This window comes from Lactuca saligna, chromosome 8 (assembly GCF_052625555.1).
Source record: "Lactuca saligna cultivar CGN05327 chromosome 8, ASM5262555v1, whole genome shotgun sequence".
In the NCBI taxonomy this organism is placed as follows: Eukaryota; Viridiplantae; Streptophyta; class Magnoliopsida; order Asterales; family Asteraceae; genus Lactuca; species Lactuca saligna.
Window position 1 is genome coordinate 151,689,988 of NC_136424.1, and position 16,309 is coordinate 151,706,296.

The window sequence follows — 16,309 nt, forward strand, 5'->3', positions numbered from 1 at the left end:
TGAATCTCAAAGGATCTAGGAGTTTTCATAGATTTAAAACTTAATATTATTTTTCGTTTTTCATGGTGGAAATTAGTGAATCGTCATTCACTTACCTTCAAATGTTCTTCAATTTGGGTTACGGGATCCCTCTCCCGAGTTGTAGAATATTGTGTTGGGTCCTAGCCTTGGAATTTCATTTGGGTGATTTACCAAGGACTCAATCAATCAACTAACTTGAATTCGTTTTTCTCCCGATGTCAAAGTTCGACAACTATGGTCTTCTCAAATCCCGTGGAACAAGCATTCCACATGAAGATGATATTCCATGATTCGATTGAGGAACAAGAAATCATGCTTCACTTCCTCCTCCTCCTCCAATTATTCTCCCTAACCCACAAGTTCAAAGGCTTGAAAAGTTCAAGATCACTCAAGCCCTTTTGGCAAGTGAACATAAAGAAGGAAATTCGGTGTGTGCACACGTCCTAGGGATGAAGTCACACTGTTGGGATCCGTTGTCTGTGAGGAAATGGCTGTTGATTGGGTTCTTCAGTCACTTCCTAACTCATATAGTGAGTTCGTAAGAGAGTACTATATGGTGAACCGCAACGTGACCCTTATAGATCTCACCTATATGTTTATTGCTGCTGAATCAGCAATGCTTTGGCGCAATAGAAAAGCAAAGTTGATTGGTGAATCTACCTTCGAGACCTCTATGGATATAGACAATGGCAACGAAAGACATGATATGATTGAAAATATTGATCATAAGAGAAAGGCAATGTCTGAAGTAGTTCCATGTCCTGTTCCAAAAAGAGTCAATTTGCTTTTATTGCCAAGAGAAGGGGCATTGGAGACGAAGCTGCCCTATTTACCTAAGAGATCTAAAAGATAGGAGAGTCGAAACGTATGGCTCTAATTTAGGTAAAATCCATTGACTAACTCTTTTAAGCTTCATTCTAGATTCTGAATACATAATGTGATAAGATTACAATTGATGTTTAGAAGGATCGAAGAAAAGAAAAGAAGCTTAAGGGAAGAAGTGAGCAGAATCTAACCGTGAATGAATGGATTTCGATCGCGTTTCTCGAAGATTAGATTCTTGAGCTACTACTTAGAGTTAGAATTAGATTGCTAAGAAAGATGTATTAGCATAAGTTTTTCAATGAGTTGCATTGTAAGGACAAATTTTTCCGCAATAAAATAAATTTTTTATTTTAAATTTTATTTATTTATCCTTACAATGGCGTGTATAAAAAAAACTGATGTTAAAATTATTAGCAATAATGGATTTGTTTCTTATTGTGTTATGGAAAGTCAAGAATTTACCAAATAGGGAGAGTTTCTCATCGCCCAAAGTTTCAATCGGACAGAAACTTGGAATCATGCAACTTGGTTGCACGATGAATGAGAAATTTCATATTTTGGAATTTAGACTAATTCATTGACAAAGTGTCAAGTGAAGGACTAGGAGATCGAATACACAAAGTTGTGTGTTGATCAAGTCCACCATAAGAGTAACAAAGATATTCGTCATGATTTACTAAAGGTTTAGTAAATATGATTATACTTACAAGATTAAGTGTAATTTTGAATTGATTAAAGGGTTTAGATCAATAGCAAAACGAATAAGAAGAATCAAATAGGCAGAAAGATAAGAGTTTCTCCATTCTAAGAAGAAGGGAGAGTGGCTTTTATGCTTTATGATAGGTCTTAATGATTAAGAACCATATCTCAATTGATCCTCTAAGTGAGTCTTGGTACAATTGTATGTCCAAGAAGAGGAATCAAAGATTGAAGAAATGGTCAAATCAATAAGTCAATCATACTTCGTTCCAAAACAAGTCTTAAAGTCAAGATTGTGACACTGAGTGAATAGTATTAAGAAGGTTATAACATTCATCAATTGTGGAAAGTTATGATGTCTTGGATAAGACAAAGACCAACTAAGACCAAAATTATGAAGTGTTTTGTTTTGATAAAAGCTACACTAACTCTTGAATATTTGTTTGTCAAGAAATGTTTTGATAAGAGAATCGTATATGTCAAGGAGTCAGTGGGAGTCTTAATAGTCTTGAAAAGTTTCAAGAACAAATCAAATAAACCTTATCGATTATCACTAGCACACGAGTTGAGGTTTACAACCTATCGTGAAGACGTTATTTTGTTTCTGTGCCAATCCAATCGAGTTAATTATGCATGTGAGTCTTATGAGTTCTCATTTGAATGCATAAAAGGCAAGGACCTTGATCAATGGAAAGTACATTGATAGGAAAAGGTGAGCTGCTTAACTACTTGGAAGACGTGGTGGGCAGCTGTGCTACCATAAGGCAAGAAATCAAGATTAAGGAAGTTCGATCCATATGAGTTTGAATTTGTCGTAAACTTTGGTTTTTAACAAATTCACATGGATAGGAACACATACACCGTTTAAATCTAAGTGTCATAAGATTTCCTCCTTCATGAAAATGATTGTGAGAAAATGCTTTCACTTAGAAAGATTTTAAAAGATAGTGATTGTAAAATTGCATTCTCGAATTCGATCATGGTTACGGCATCCCTTTCCATAATTTGAATTGTGAGGTTTGGCAATTAGTCTTAATTGTTAAGACACACATATGAACTATCTAAGGCAAAAGTGTATAAGTTCAAGAAGCCTTGATAAAAGATTATCAAAGCACTAAGTATTAGAAACATGAAGTTAAGAAATTCAATAAGTATTGTTTTTTCTGAAAGTTAAGATGTTTATGAATACATGTCGAAGCTAGTGGGAGCATAAGTGCTATGTTTTATAATAATCATCATGATAGTGGGAGCATAAAAGTTATGATTGTATGATTATTATGGAAAGTTTTGCAAGTTGGCAATTTTAATTATAGAAAAACAAGAGTTATACCTTGCAAAGTCGTAAGGGTTGTATAGTTTTTTCCTATAATTAAGGGAGAGAATATTATGCTTCATTTCAAATCTAAAGGATTAGGTTGTGGAATGTTAATAAATTTAGTCAAAGGTACATAGTGTGTTCTTAAAATTTCGATTATGATTACGACATTCCTCTTCACAATTCGAATTTTGAGAACATAGAAAATAAAACATTGTGCGTCGTGTCCCATACGCTTCGGGTATAGGATCGATTGCAAATGCTTTAATGTTTGACCATTCTAAAATTGTCCAAATGTCCAGCGCATTTATAGGGAAAAGGGACTAGAATTGGCTCTAACTAAAATAATTAAACAACTATCAAAGGACGATTCGAAGTTCGACGAGAATTGGTCGCTTGTGAGTAGTTGGAAGTATAGTATTGGAAATTATGGAAATGTTTCCATATTGGATGGACAATATCGACATCATTACGAATAGATAAGATTCTATTAAGAAGTTAGTTGTCATATGGAAAATATGGAAGCGTGTCCATATTGGGAAGTAAATATTGAAAATCTATGACTAGATTAGAAACCTTTATGCAAAAGGATGTTCAAAGGAATGTACTTTGAGTGAGAGACATCATATCTAAGGAATTGTCTTGTAACAATCTACGTTAGAGGACTTTGTAATATCATTGGCAATAGTCTTTGAGACTTTGGTGCAGTGATATTACAAAAGGATCGTTGCATAAAGTGTTAGAATCTAGTATATTCTATAAGTAACAAGAATTTGATATTCTTACACTTAAGAAAATGGATTTGGAGTTGTAAAATGAGAATGATTGGAAATGTGTTCAATTTGTCTATTTCACAAAGTAAAAACCATAGGTAAACATTGTGTGCATCCTAGGAGCATGGGACAAGTGTAATAATTCAAGTATAAAGTTGATTACCCGAAATGACAAATAATGAGTAATCGATATGGTGATAAATAAAACGTGTTTTGTTTATACTCAAAGGTTTGAGGCCATATGGGATTAGTATTATTCTTGTGTTTCACCTTGCATGTTTAGACTTCCAGAATAATTGAGTTTATTAAGAATAATCAAATTATTCAAATGGGCCACAGTCGTTCATATGTTGGAAGTAGATATGAATGAAGATTGTCGTGAATTGGTGTGTGGATTGTCTAAAAGAGTATTAGACATAAGCAAATGTTTGCTGCAACGTTCATGAGTGCTTATGAATATGATTTGAGCATTGGATTAAACCCACGCTCACTTGGATCACTATCTTGAGTGATTAGTGAGACGATAACATCTTATATTCTTGAAACCGAGATGTGTGAGTTGTATCTTGCTAATCGGTTGCACATTGATAATATGTAAACGCACTAGTAACTTGGTGTTATAAAACATATTGTTGTGTGTGATTTGGTTAGTGAGTGCAAGCAAGCATTGTATCAAAGTTTATCCGTTCCTTTTATTCAAAGAATAAAAGCGATATCTTTGGGCCCCTCGATGGTTTAGTGATGACATACGTAAATGCTCGGCCGGGCTAGGGCTAATTTGATTTGTTCAGTTAGTCTGTCGTCATAAATCAGAAATCGAGAAGTAGTACAAAGAGAATGATTAAAAATTATATCTCATACGATATCTAGAATGGAGGAATATATGATCCCTTATCTAAGGACACGCGTATCTGATATGATCAGAGTTGACAGCGGATTTGGAAAGCTACGATTGCAGATTAGGATCTGAAGTCATACGCAGAATAGTTGTTAGACTTATCCAAGTGGGAGACTGTTGGATTAGTGTCTAAGTCCATAACTATTTTGGTATGTACTTGACCCGATGGTGCATGGTCCTTTTGGGTTGCCTTCACCAAAGCAACTTGATAGGATGATTTATGGAGAGTAAGGATTAAATATGATTTATTAATGTATTATGAGAATAATATATTAAAGGAGAAATCATATTGTTTAATTAATATTAGTCAATAATTAATTGGTAATTAGTTTTGTGACTAAAAGAGATTAATTAAACTTAAGGGACTGGAATTGTAATTATAGGATAATTGCAATTTGGGCCATGGATTGCCTTGTATCAAGGGTTGGATGAATTCTATGAGGAAGCCCATAAGGATATCGTCCAAGGGCTTGATTAAAAGGACTCTATGGGTTGCTTAGGGCTTAAGCATCCAAATTAGGGTTTCCTTGTTAGATAACCCTAATAGCCCAAGTATATAAAGACCCCTTAAGGCTCAAAAACGTGGCTAAGCTTCTTGTAAGGGTTTACACACATTTTTGGCAGCCTCTAACCTCTCTCCTCTTCATCCTCTTGCTTATGGTGTTTGTGAGCCATTAGAGGAGTGACACTTGTGACTCTAAGCCTTCCAAAGTCAATTCAAGGAGGAATTGGGATTGTTATTGCTACATAACAATCAAGGTATGATCTTAAACCTAATTAAATATTAATATGATTACTTGCATGCTAGAATTAGGGTTTATAGTCTTGGATTCAAAGCATGTACAATAGAGAAACCTAGATCCAAGCATTAGGGTTTGTATGAGCACATAGGATGTCTTATGACCAAAACCCATCACAATCAACATTGGAGAAGGCATTAATTGTAGAGTCAGAAAAGGCATGAAGGACATGTGTGGAATTGCGTCGAATAAGAAGCCCAAGAGAGTTCGTACCCCCGAAGATACCGAAGTATACGTTTGACTGCTGATCAATGATGATCCGTCGGTGCATGCATAAATTGGCAAACTTTGTTAACAGCAAAAGCAGTGTCTGTGCGAGAAAGGGTAGCATATTGCAAGGCACCAACAATTTAAATGGTACTTCATTGGATCATCAAACGGTGTACTAAATTCCCGGGTGATTTGCATTGTCGACGACATAGGTGAAGGCATTGGTTTGGCATCGGAAAGACCCACCCGACACAATAAGTCAAGAACATATGGTTGTTGGGACAAGATAATTTCTGATCCACTCGAGATAACTTCAATCCCAAGAAAATGATGTAAGTCACCCAAATCTTTTAAGGCAAATTCAGATCCAAGAGTGGAGACTAGGATTATGCTTACTCTGCAAGGTGTGTCTTCTCATTATACTTACCGGTGTGGTAATTTATGTGTGACTGGAGGGTCTTATTCGTGTTATTGACCGGAGGGTCTCATTTACACTAGTGACCGGGGGGTATTATTTTGTTATTGACTGGAGAGTCTTATTTTCATTATTGACCAGGGGGTCTTAGTACATTATTGATCGGAGGGTCTTATTTGTTTATACTGTGATATGTGTTACGTGCATACTATCTTTGTGACGTATGTTGTCATATTATTCTATGTATATGTTGATCTTATGTGCTTACAATGAGATATGTGGTATCATGCATTCTGTCTTGTGATTCATGATGTATAATATCCTGTGCGTTATTGAGATAGGACCAGAGGGTCCAACCTGAGCCATGAGACCGGAGGGTCCTCACTGAGACACATGACCGGAGGGTCCTTATCGAGATATAGCCATGAGAGGCTAATTATTTGTGTGTGGTATTTTAGGGAACTCACTAAGCTTCGTGCTTATAGTGTTGTGTGATTTGTGTCTCAAGTACTGTAGATTTTGGGAAGGCGAAGGCTTGATTGTACACATCCGTCGGCTGATAGAGATTTGAGGACTTTGGGATACTCTAATGTTATCATGGAAATAAATTACAATTTATGTGATGATGTGGATTTATGCGTAATATTTTGAGAATTAAAAATGAAAATTTTATTTGCAAAATTTAGGGCGTTACAGAAGCAATCCCGACAAAACAAGTAAATAGAATTTACATACTAGACTCTACACTTCCTAATACTAAGCCATGCATACTATAATCACACATGTTATAAGAAAAGAACATACACAATAGTATAACGTATTGAGAAACTCACGTCGAATATAATGTAGATCACAACAAGCACTCAAGGCACTTCCTTTTTCGCTATAGAAGCGTTTTAGAGTATTAATAAGAAATCTTAGTCTATCATTTAAAGTAGTTAGTCCCTAGTTCTGATTCCAATTTTTAACCCCAAAACAACTGTCTCTTCAAGACCATTTTTTCTCCCCTTAAACCCAATCAATCCGGAATGTTATTTCATATTCAAAAATTCCATCTCCATACCTATCAATGGATATTGTACAATAAGCCTACTTATTTTTCTATAATTTACTATGAATTTTACCAAACAACATATAAATGCAACTATATTTTGACTAATAAGTGAAAATCACAATTTTCACCCAAGTTAGGTTCATCAATAGGTGAAGGAAAATATCATGGAACTATTAGATTAAAAACCTGAACATTGGAAATTGACTTGCTCAATTTCAATATTTCATGGGCAAGAACGAGCAAAATATATAATTCCCCAACTTTGTCTTCTTGGGTTAATTTGGCTTCTTAACCCATTAATACATAACTAAACAACCCCCAAAGTTGGAAACCATTGACTTAATAGTGGATACGATGTGTTGAGTCTAATTGTCAATTAAATTTCAAACCATTACCCAAAGTATGTTGTTTAAAAGAGAAACTCAATGTGCAATGCTATAATGGTAAAACCATGAGTTTTCTAGGTTTTATGCTTCTACTAATGATATAAAGACTCAAAGCTACCAACACGGAGCACCACCCACTGCCAATCTAGCATAGTGGCTAATGGTGGTCGACGATGATGGCCATGGCATCCATTGTGATGATGATTCTTGATGAAAGTTCACAAGAAAAGAAGAAGGAAAATTGAATGAATTTGGATGCTTGCTTGAACCAAGATTAACACCACCAAGAAACCTCTATTCTCCTCATTATCGACCAACTCCAACGACCCTTCCCTTCTTGATCTCTGTCACGATATCAACCTCTCTCTCTATCTCTTTTATTTGCTTGGATCCATGATCACTAACAGCGTAGGGTTTTGTTGCTGTCCCGACCTTCCTATCTTTGATTTTACCTCCCTAGATAAGAGGGATTATTTCTACAATTTTTGAAGAGTATAGATACAGGACCATTTTTGCTATTTTGTCTTTTTATATATATAGTTAGGTATGTTTTTAAAGCCTTATAAGATTAAATTTGATTGAAAAAACAAGTCTTCTATTTCATTTCGCAAATATGCGGACAAAACAACTCATAAAAACACCCAAATGATATTTGAGAGACAAAACTGTAAAATTGGTTTGGTTTTTTAAAAACTTTGGATAGGGTCCAAAAGGTTTTCAAGTTGTATGGAAGGTCCAAAATCAAAAACTTTCTTTGGTTTTAGTCCCTAAAAGACTTGAAATGACTTTTATGCCCTTTTAATTTCTTTTTAAAATTTTCTTTATTTATTTTAATTGTTTTATAATAAAAAAAAAAAAGGAAATGGGCCCTACAAGCTACAACACCCCGGCTCATTTCTTTCTCCCTCTCTCACTCATCAAAAAGTCATCGGCGTCAAAATTGCTCTCCATTCTCACTCACCTTTCTCGTCGAGAAGCCCTAACGTCGTCGCCCTAATGTCGTCGTCGATCGCCCAGATTTCTCGCCGCCCTTCATTGTCGGTAAGTATCTTACTTCTCATCACCTCTTTTCCCCCTCTCCTTCTTGAACCAATGGATTCACGTCTTGAAGATTGAAACCTGCCATCACATAACCTTGATGGTAAAACCCCATTGTCAGACATCTACAAGTTTTCTATCATTTCATCTTCAAGAATCTATCTCCTAACCCCATTGTCGGCATCCTCCAGTCAATTACGCACCCTCATGATGATGAGTGAACCCCACTACATGTTTCCTAAACACAGCTCCGATGAAACCCCCTTCCCCTTCAGGATGTCAAATTAAACTTTGAACTATGTATCGCCTTTCTAGAGAAGTTTTTCAGGTTCGGTGAAAATCTAATTTGCATAGAGAACTGAGGTGATCACACTAGATTAAAAGAAAAAGAAATTTGATGTGTGTAACAGAGAAAAAGAGGTAAGTTTGAATTTGAAATCAGATGCAATGTGTTTTGGGTTTTGTGGATTCCAATTTTAGAACTAGAAAATAGATTCCAGGAAGGGTGACTGAACAGGGAAGAGAGAGGGAAGCAAAGATCAGGTCGGTCAATGGTGCTCGAGTTTTGAGGAGTTACCAACGGTGGGTTATGTTCATTGGTGTCAAAAACCACTAACCACTATGTTCTAATACCACACAAGTCAACCGAGTAGAGGTTATGGAGTTAATGTTCCGTCGTTCTTTTGCTGATGATGGAGGGATAAATTAGGATGAGACCGGATGCAAGTTTATTGGAGAAACCTCGAGTTTTGAGGAGTTATCAACAGTGTCTGTGTGTGAAATATGTATGTGGGTTTTGAAGAGAAAGGGATGGGTGAATGATAACATACATCGGGGGATGCGATACGTCAGAGATGTTCTAGCCTTTTGGGTTTGATCGCTTGTGAGTATGTATTTGTGTGTGTGTATGAGAGAAAGAGAGTTTTACCTATTTTATTATTATTATTATTATTATTATTATTATTATTATTATGTTAATAAAATGTAAAAGTAAATAAATAAAGATATAATTGTTTTTTCAAGTTTTTTGGACTAAAATTACAGAAATTTCTTGATTTTAGACGTTACGTGCAAGTTAAAAACTTTTTGACATAAAGACCAATTTTACAGTTTTATCATGTTTTAAATGAATCCTCTTTGGTCGCTTTTGAGACCTTTTAAAATTTTTTATTCATTTTTCTCCTAACCGGCTCATCATATATTCAAATCAGACCAAAGCTAAAGAAGGTTTATGTAACCAAGACACCCAATATATCATAGCTTCCTCACACCCGTTGAAAAAAAAAAAAAAAACTTGAAATTATAAAAATTCCAATGACCATGGCATCAAACGCCTTCTGTTGGCCACCAACCATCTGAATCGAATCTGCCCAAATGATGATCCAACTAAGTTGGAATTTATGTTTTGTTTGTTTAATCATTAATTAATGGGCAACGATCCAACTAAGTTGTTTCTATTTTGTGTGGATCCACCAAAAACTCTCAAATGAGCTCTAACATACGAGGTGTGTTTAAATGTGATGAAATTGTAGACAAATAATGATGATACGTAATGAAAAGAAATTTAGACTAAACTACCAATCAAATATTAGTTTACACCAAAAGCTTGCTATTTAATATACACACTTTTTACTCCAAAATGATAAGTCGATTCATTAAGAACGTAACTTGTTTTAACCATGACATGAGCGCCTGTCTTGTATCCCCCAACCAATACAACAACCGCAATACCCCTGAAAAAGATTGAATTTTTATGGACATGTTTTTGGTGCAATTTGCTCTATCTATAATTACAAAACACTATATCCCTACAATATAATATTATTTTCTCAGTAAAGGAATTTATGTTATTTTAAGCATTTTATCACATAAATTTGTGGTTTACCGAGTAAGAGCCTGAGTTGAAGATGATTAATTCTTGACATGATTCTGGTCCATACAACAAAATCTGTAATGATAGAGAAAAAAAAAAATTGACAAAATCCAAATTAAAAATGAAGTGAAAGTAGGTTGATATATATTTAACTATTTCAGTTGCTGATAAAAAAAAGGATAATACCAGAATGAAGATTGGGCTTTGAGGATAGACCGTCTAATGCAAAGTTGGCATACACTAGTAGCCGTACACGTGGAGGAGAACCAAGCTTGCTAGTTAATGACCTGATAAGTGCACTGATATGATATCATGCATAAAAATAAAATTAGAAGATATTGCAGGTTAAGGGATAGAAATTGGAATTTCAAGGAAGTAAAATTTGTAGTGATTACTCTGTACGCAATACTGTAAGAAATTGTGAGGGTAAAGATTCCATAAATTCTGATATATTGCCAGCTGTAAGCGATTTCACTTCCTGTTTCAGATTTGTTTTTTCTTCAACCGACATTCCTTTCCCAAAACCAGCTTTGCTGTCCTTCACAAAAGACAAAAGTAAGTGGCTAAATGGTGAGATATGTTTTTTTCTGTATTTTGTGCTAAAATAAAAGTTAAAAGTTAAAAGGAAGGAAGCACCTGTTGATTGTTCTTCCTGTGAAAATGAGGGGAAGATATTTAGCGTATTTCCCGATACCAAAGTGTTGGCCTACTTGTTGGATTTTATGCGAGTCCAAAAGAATCAGTGCTTTCCAAAGTTGGCAATAGTTTACTCTAAATTCTTCATCTAGACTTGTATAGATCCCATGATCAAGAACAACTGCATAATATTTATAATATACATTCACAAACATGCATCTCTCTAAAATATAAAATCAATACAAAAGAAAGTAGTAGGATGTGAAATTTAGTTACCTAAACAAAAGCCTTGTTTTTCATCTGGGGAAACCAGTATATTCCCAGGATGTGGATCTCCATGCACAAAACCATGGACAAATATCATTTCAGCAAATGCTTCCACCAACACTTTTGCAACCTTCAAATAAAACAGTTGTTACTGCTATGCTATGATTTGGGTAGATTTTTAATACTACAATGATGAGTAGACAATTATAAGTACAATCATATATATATAACCTTTTTTGGATCAATTCCCATTTCCTGAATAAATTCCAAATCATCTACCTGAAAGTGAAGGAAGGTATAAAGATATAATTCTTTTTAAATTATGTACACATGAAAATCTTTTAACCCCAAATTCAGTTAGAATAATGTTAGATCCATTTGTTGTTTTAAGGGCCAGGTGGCAATAGATAACAATGCTATAAATCATGAGATACTAACCCTTCGTCCCTTGCAATATTGCATTGTCAAAACCTGGCTAGTGGTTATCTCCTGTTTGTATAAATATGATGATTAGTCTACATAAGATAATATAATATAATATTTATAGCTTTGTTATGTACCCATAAAATGATAAAATACCTGAAAAACCTTGGGGATTCTGATTCTGCTACTATGCTTAAAGTTCATGGCAGTTTTGACTGAATTTCTTGCCTCCTGAATGAAATCTGTAAAGCGGCTCATTTTAGCATATGCCCGGATCAAGGAAAAGAGAAAATCGATTGCCACAATACTTGTATCTTTTTTACTCAATGGATGCAAGGAGGTTTTGAACCCTGTTTCCTTTTTCCTATAAAGTTGACTTGACTCGATAAGTGGTGTCTTTAAAAGATATTCAAGAAAACAACAACACATTTGGGGAAATGGAAGGAAAATACAAACAAGGGTAATTTTGTAAATAGTTAGGACTTAGAAGAGGGAAAGTCTTATTTCCTAAACTTTCTCTATTAAGTCGTCCTTTTTGCATTCACTCAAAAAAAACACTCATTATATATCATGGAAAAGAGGCTTTCTCCATTAAATCCAACTTTTTACAAATTTGCCCTCTATCCAGACAGCCTTATCAAGAATTAGTGAAGCTCACCAAGTTCCAAAGCAATCACCTCTGAAAATTCTGATACCATCCATTGAAACCGATATTCAGGAAAAAACTGTAGAAAAAAGACAAGCATGGATCTTTAAAAAAGATAGGAGACTACAAAAAAGGTATATCATTTTGTAATTATGAAAGTATAATAATGTTTTATTAAGGGTTAAGGTCACCCAACTTTTTTCTGTAAATAGTAAGCCATGTGGACTCCACATTGCGTCTTAGTTGCCACCTCATCAATGAATAATCATCAAATGAAGTCGCCTTTTGTCCAAAAAAAGATGAAGCTTGACCCTTTAGTTTACAAGAAAACTTTTATAAATAAAAATCTAAAATATGAACATGAGTCATACCCATGTGACACATTTGGAGAGTAGAGACATGGTTGCAATGTCCATTCTCATCCGATTTTTCAAACCAGGATATTGGACCTTCATTCAAAACATAAAAAACTCAACTCTTAGCAGCTTCAAATAAGATTATACTTTGAAACCAAAATAAAAAGTCATAATCATAATCAGTTTTTTGTCAAACACTCCAAATAACAACATACGTATATTTATCCGTTTACTATAGCATTCTACTTTCATTGTACTTTGTAAGAGCTACCCAATTATAACAATATCATCCAAAATTCAAATACAAAGCAATTCCCACTACTCTAACTGGATAATTGTCTATAAGTACAATGTCTCAAATAACTTGATAGATTTTCAAATGCCTTCATAAGAAAAAAAGTTGAAAGTACAATGCTTTAAAGTAGGATGCTATAACAAACAAATAAACAAAAGTACACTTTTATGATAAATGAAAATACATGCTATTTCTTGCATTAGAGAAATACTGAGATGATAAATGTTTGTGACCAACCTTAAGCACTACTTCTTGATGGTTTTTCAATAATGCACGATGCACTTGAGCTATGGATGCAGCAGCAATAGGTTTTTCATCAATAGACAGAAAACTGATACACCATACATGGAATCAGCTATTAAAAAATTTGTATATACTTAAAGATAATCTTTATTTTTAGAAAGATAATCAAGAATATACAAACTAACCCATCCATTAGGGAATAGGAATAACTTACATCTCTTTTAAGTCTGACCCAAGATTGCTGATTAGTACTTCTTTTATAGCTTCAAAAGAACATGGAACTGCCTAAAGTCATAAGAATCACATATTAAGTGAAAACTAAAACCAATGATGCTGAAAACAACGCATAACAACATGAATGACTTACTGACTGTGTTAATTCGGGTTTATTGTAGGTTAAATTCATAGTACACTTCAAGAACATATTAAATTGTGCAAAGTAATTTTATTATCTTTAAGATTATGTTATCGAATAAACTCAACAGGCCTATGTTTTTAGTTTTTACACAATAGAGGATTGTTTTCGCACAATAACAGGTAATGAGGACCTGATCCTGCAATGATGCAAGAGTAGATGAGTATTCTTTGGGAACTTGTCGCATGGATGCTACAAATTGACCAGCTTTGATGTAGAACCCTTGGTTGATTTCACATAATTTTAATATCCTCTTGGCTGAGCGTAGATGAACCTGAATTGAAAAATATGGATGATATTGATATATCAGACATCGTTCTACTTTCAATGATGGCATTGCTACTCTTACGTTGAGTTTTCAAAGTGTGATAGGAAGAAATGAAAGTAGGATCTACAATAAACAGATCAATGGAAGTACAGTGATAATTTTCCATTTACTCCGTGATGAAATGCAACAAAGGTAACAGGGCAACGGACTTCAAAGTTATTCAAAATTGCCGATAGTAAAGAAGTAAATAAGACGAAAAGCAAGAACCTCAGATAAAATTCTTCTATATTCATCTGTATCCGGCGATAACCCTTGTAACGAGTACTTGTAGTCGACAACATTCGCAGTAATCTGCAAATCCCCATACGCAACTAATTAAACTATTTTGTACACCTGATATAAACAATTGTCACTAGATTCGAAAATTAAATTATCGGATTGTTATACGCAATATGTAAGAGTGTGAAGAAGGAAACAAACAGTATAGAGAGAGCGAGAGGACCGAACGGCACCGTTCAATGAAGTAGCGATGTAGTAGAGAGGAGAGCGTCGATCAGAGTGCGAGGGGAACAGGTGAGGGTTTAGAGTATGGTGGTAAGTAAGAGCAGCGGCGCCGGTGGCGGAGATGATGAGAAGGTAGAACGGTTTTTTCCTTGGTGAGGTGCCGAAAACTCTGGAGACGAAGGTTGTCCTCATAGAAAGCGGGACGGGCTTCCGGTGCTATTGCCGCCGGTGGTCTGTCCGGAGGTCAGCGGTTCTAATTGAAGTCAAACTGTGTAGTAATTTTTAGGCTTATATATCATTTTGGAGTTGGACACTCAACTTAGTATTGTTTCTCATTAGATCACCAAGGTATCTCCCATCGTATAATTGTCCCTTACTACACACATCCATATCTTAGTGTTTAGTTGATATAATTAACAGCTATTATATTGTTTTATATTGATTGTAATGTTATTAAAATAAATTGCAAAAATTATTGTATTAAATTAATTAGTAACAAAAAGGTTTTCTATTATTTTAGGTTTATAGTTTGTGGCAAACCGGTTAAACAATAAGTTGAAGCCTTAATATTATTTACTAGGTGTGAGATTCATATATTACATAAGTTTATTTAAAAGAAAAACTACATACAAAATTCTAAACATTTGAAAATTTTGAATTTCTAAGAAAAGTGAGAAAATATTGAATTATAAAAATTAAAGTGTTTTTTTCTCTTTTAAATTTAAACAAATCTTCATTTTCCTATTCTAATAAAATAATAGTTTTATTCTCCTTATGACATGTGTCACCCTATTAGACATCTTAATTAATGTATATTCTATTTTTCTTTTGTCGTGTGACACTTTATTATGTCTCCTAATTAATACATACTACTTGTCAACCTATGGATTTTTCATTTTAAATTTCAAATTTCTCTCTCTAAGTAAATTAAATTAATAACATTAATATAAAATTAATACAAATTATAAAATGATATAATTTCACATATTTATTTAAATCAATGATTATAATTTTATATAACTAAAAAATTTCCTAATTAATAATTTATTTAATATAATTGATTAATAATTTTAAAATTTTATTATAAAAGTTTAATTATTTTTATAACCGTGGTTCTCACGGGTTATACACTAGTAATTTAGATAAATAAATAAAGAAAATTAATGAACTTTTAATTTAGTATTTTTGAAATTAGAATGAAAGATCATTAATAAAATTGATATGTATTTATTATTGCATTTAAATTTAAATACTATTTGGAACGTAATGAAATGAAAAAAAAAATAAAAAATAAAATAACATGTGAAATAAAAATTAATGTAAAATAACCATAAAATTACATATGATAAAATAAATAAGAATGTGATATGTTGTAAAAAGATCCTTATTTATTAGGGATGATGAAAAGAGAAAGAGAAATAACCTTTTGTGATCTTTATTTTTTCTAAATTTTGGATAAACCTATAATAAATTTCTAACTATTTCTTTTATCCTCCAATTTTACAACATTTCTTGCATCAAGATTTATAATCTCGAAGCTTTATGATATCTCATTTCAAATTGTATCAACATCTACCCCTTTTAAAATAAATCATTTGATTAACTTTCTTATCCCTTCCGATGACATGCTCAAAGCATGCATGTTTGTTTTTTGATTTCATATATATATATATATATATATATATATATATATATATATATATATATATATATATATATATATATATATATATATATATATATATATATATATATATATATATTTCATGAATTAACTTTTCACACAGTTTTATCTAATTAGGTATTGATAATATTCAAATTGATATTTTGATTGGACTGTTACATATATTGTAAGAAATATAGTCTTTTAGATACTTTAAAATAAATATTCTATTAATAAGAATATTAAAGTAAGATATATATGATGAAGGTGTGTTTAAAGTAAACAT

General features: G+C 33.3%; 1 protein-coding gene across 4 annotated transcripts; it reads right to left on the reverse strand.

Annotated features, from left to right (window-relative positions):
• Window positions 1-9,974: 9,974 nt before the first annotated feature.
• LOC145011477 (Protein kinase superfamily protein) lies at window positions 9,975-14,703 on the reverse strand. Of its 4 annotated transcripts, none has more exons than XM_078970206.1 (18): window positions 14,337-14,689; window positions 14,124-14,207; window positions 13,722-13,862; window positions 13,388-13,458; window positions 13,168-13,261; window positions 12,651-12,728; window positions 12,476-12,561; window positions 12,311-12,358; window positions 11,942-11,997; window positions 11,790-11,875; window positions 11,649-11,699; window positions 11,442-11,489; window positions 11,220-11,340; window positions 10,944-11,124; window positions 10,703-10,840; window positions 10,494-10,606; window positions 10,320-10,382; window positions 9,975-10,167 (listed from the first exon to the last, which is right to left on the reverse strand). In XM_078970206.1, the coding sequence occupies exons 1-18, from the start codon at window positions 14,550-14,552 to the stop codon at window positions 10,064-10,066; spliced, it is 1,779 nt and encodes a 592-aa protein (XP_078826332.1). In that variant the 5' UTR covers window positions 14,553-14,689; the 3' UTR covers window positions 9,975-10,063. The 4 variants fall into 4 exon arrangements, 3 of the variants coding, with proteins under 3 accessions (XP_078826332.1, XP_078826334.1, XP_078826333.1); XM_078970208.1 differs by having other exon boundaries at window positions 14,369-14,487; XM_078970207.1 differs by lacking the exons at window positions 11,942-11,997; window positions 12,476-12,561 and having other exon boundaries at window positions 12,292-12,358; window positions 14,337-14,684.
• Window positions 14,704-16,309: the final 1,606 nt, after the last annotated feature.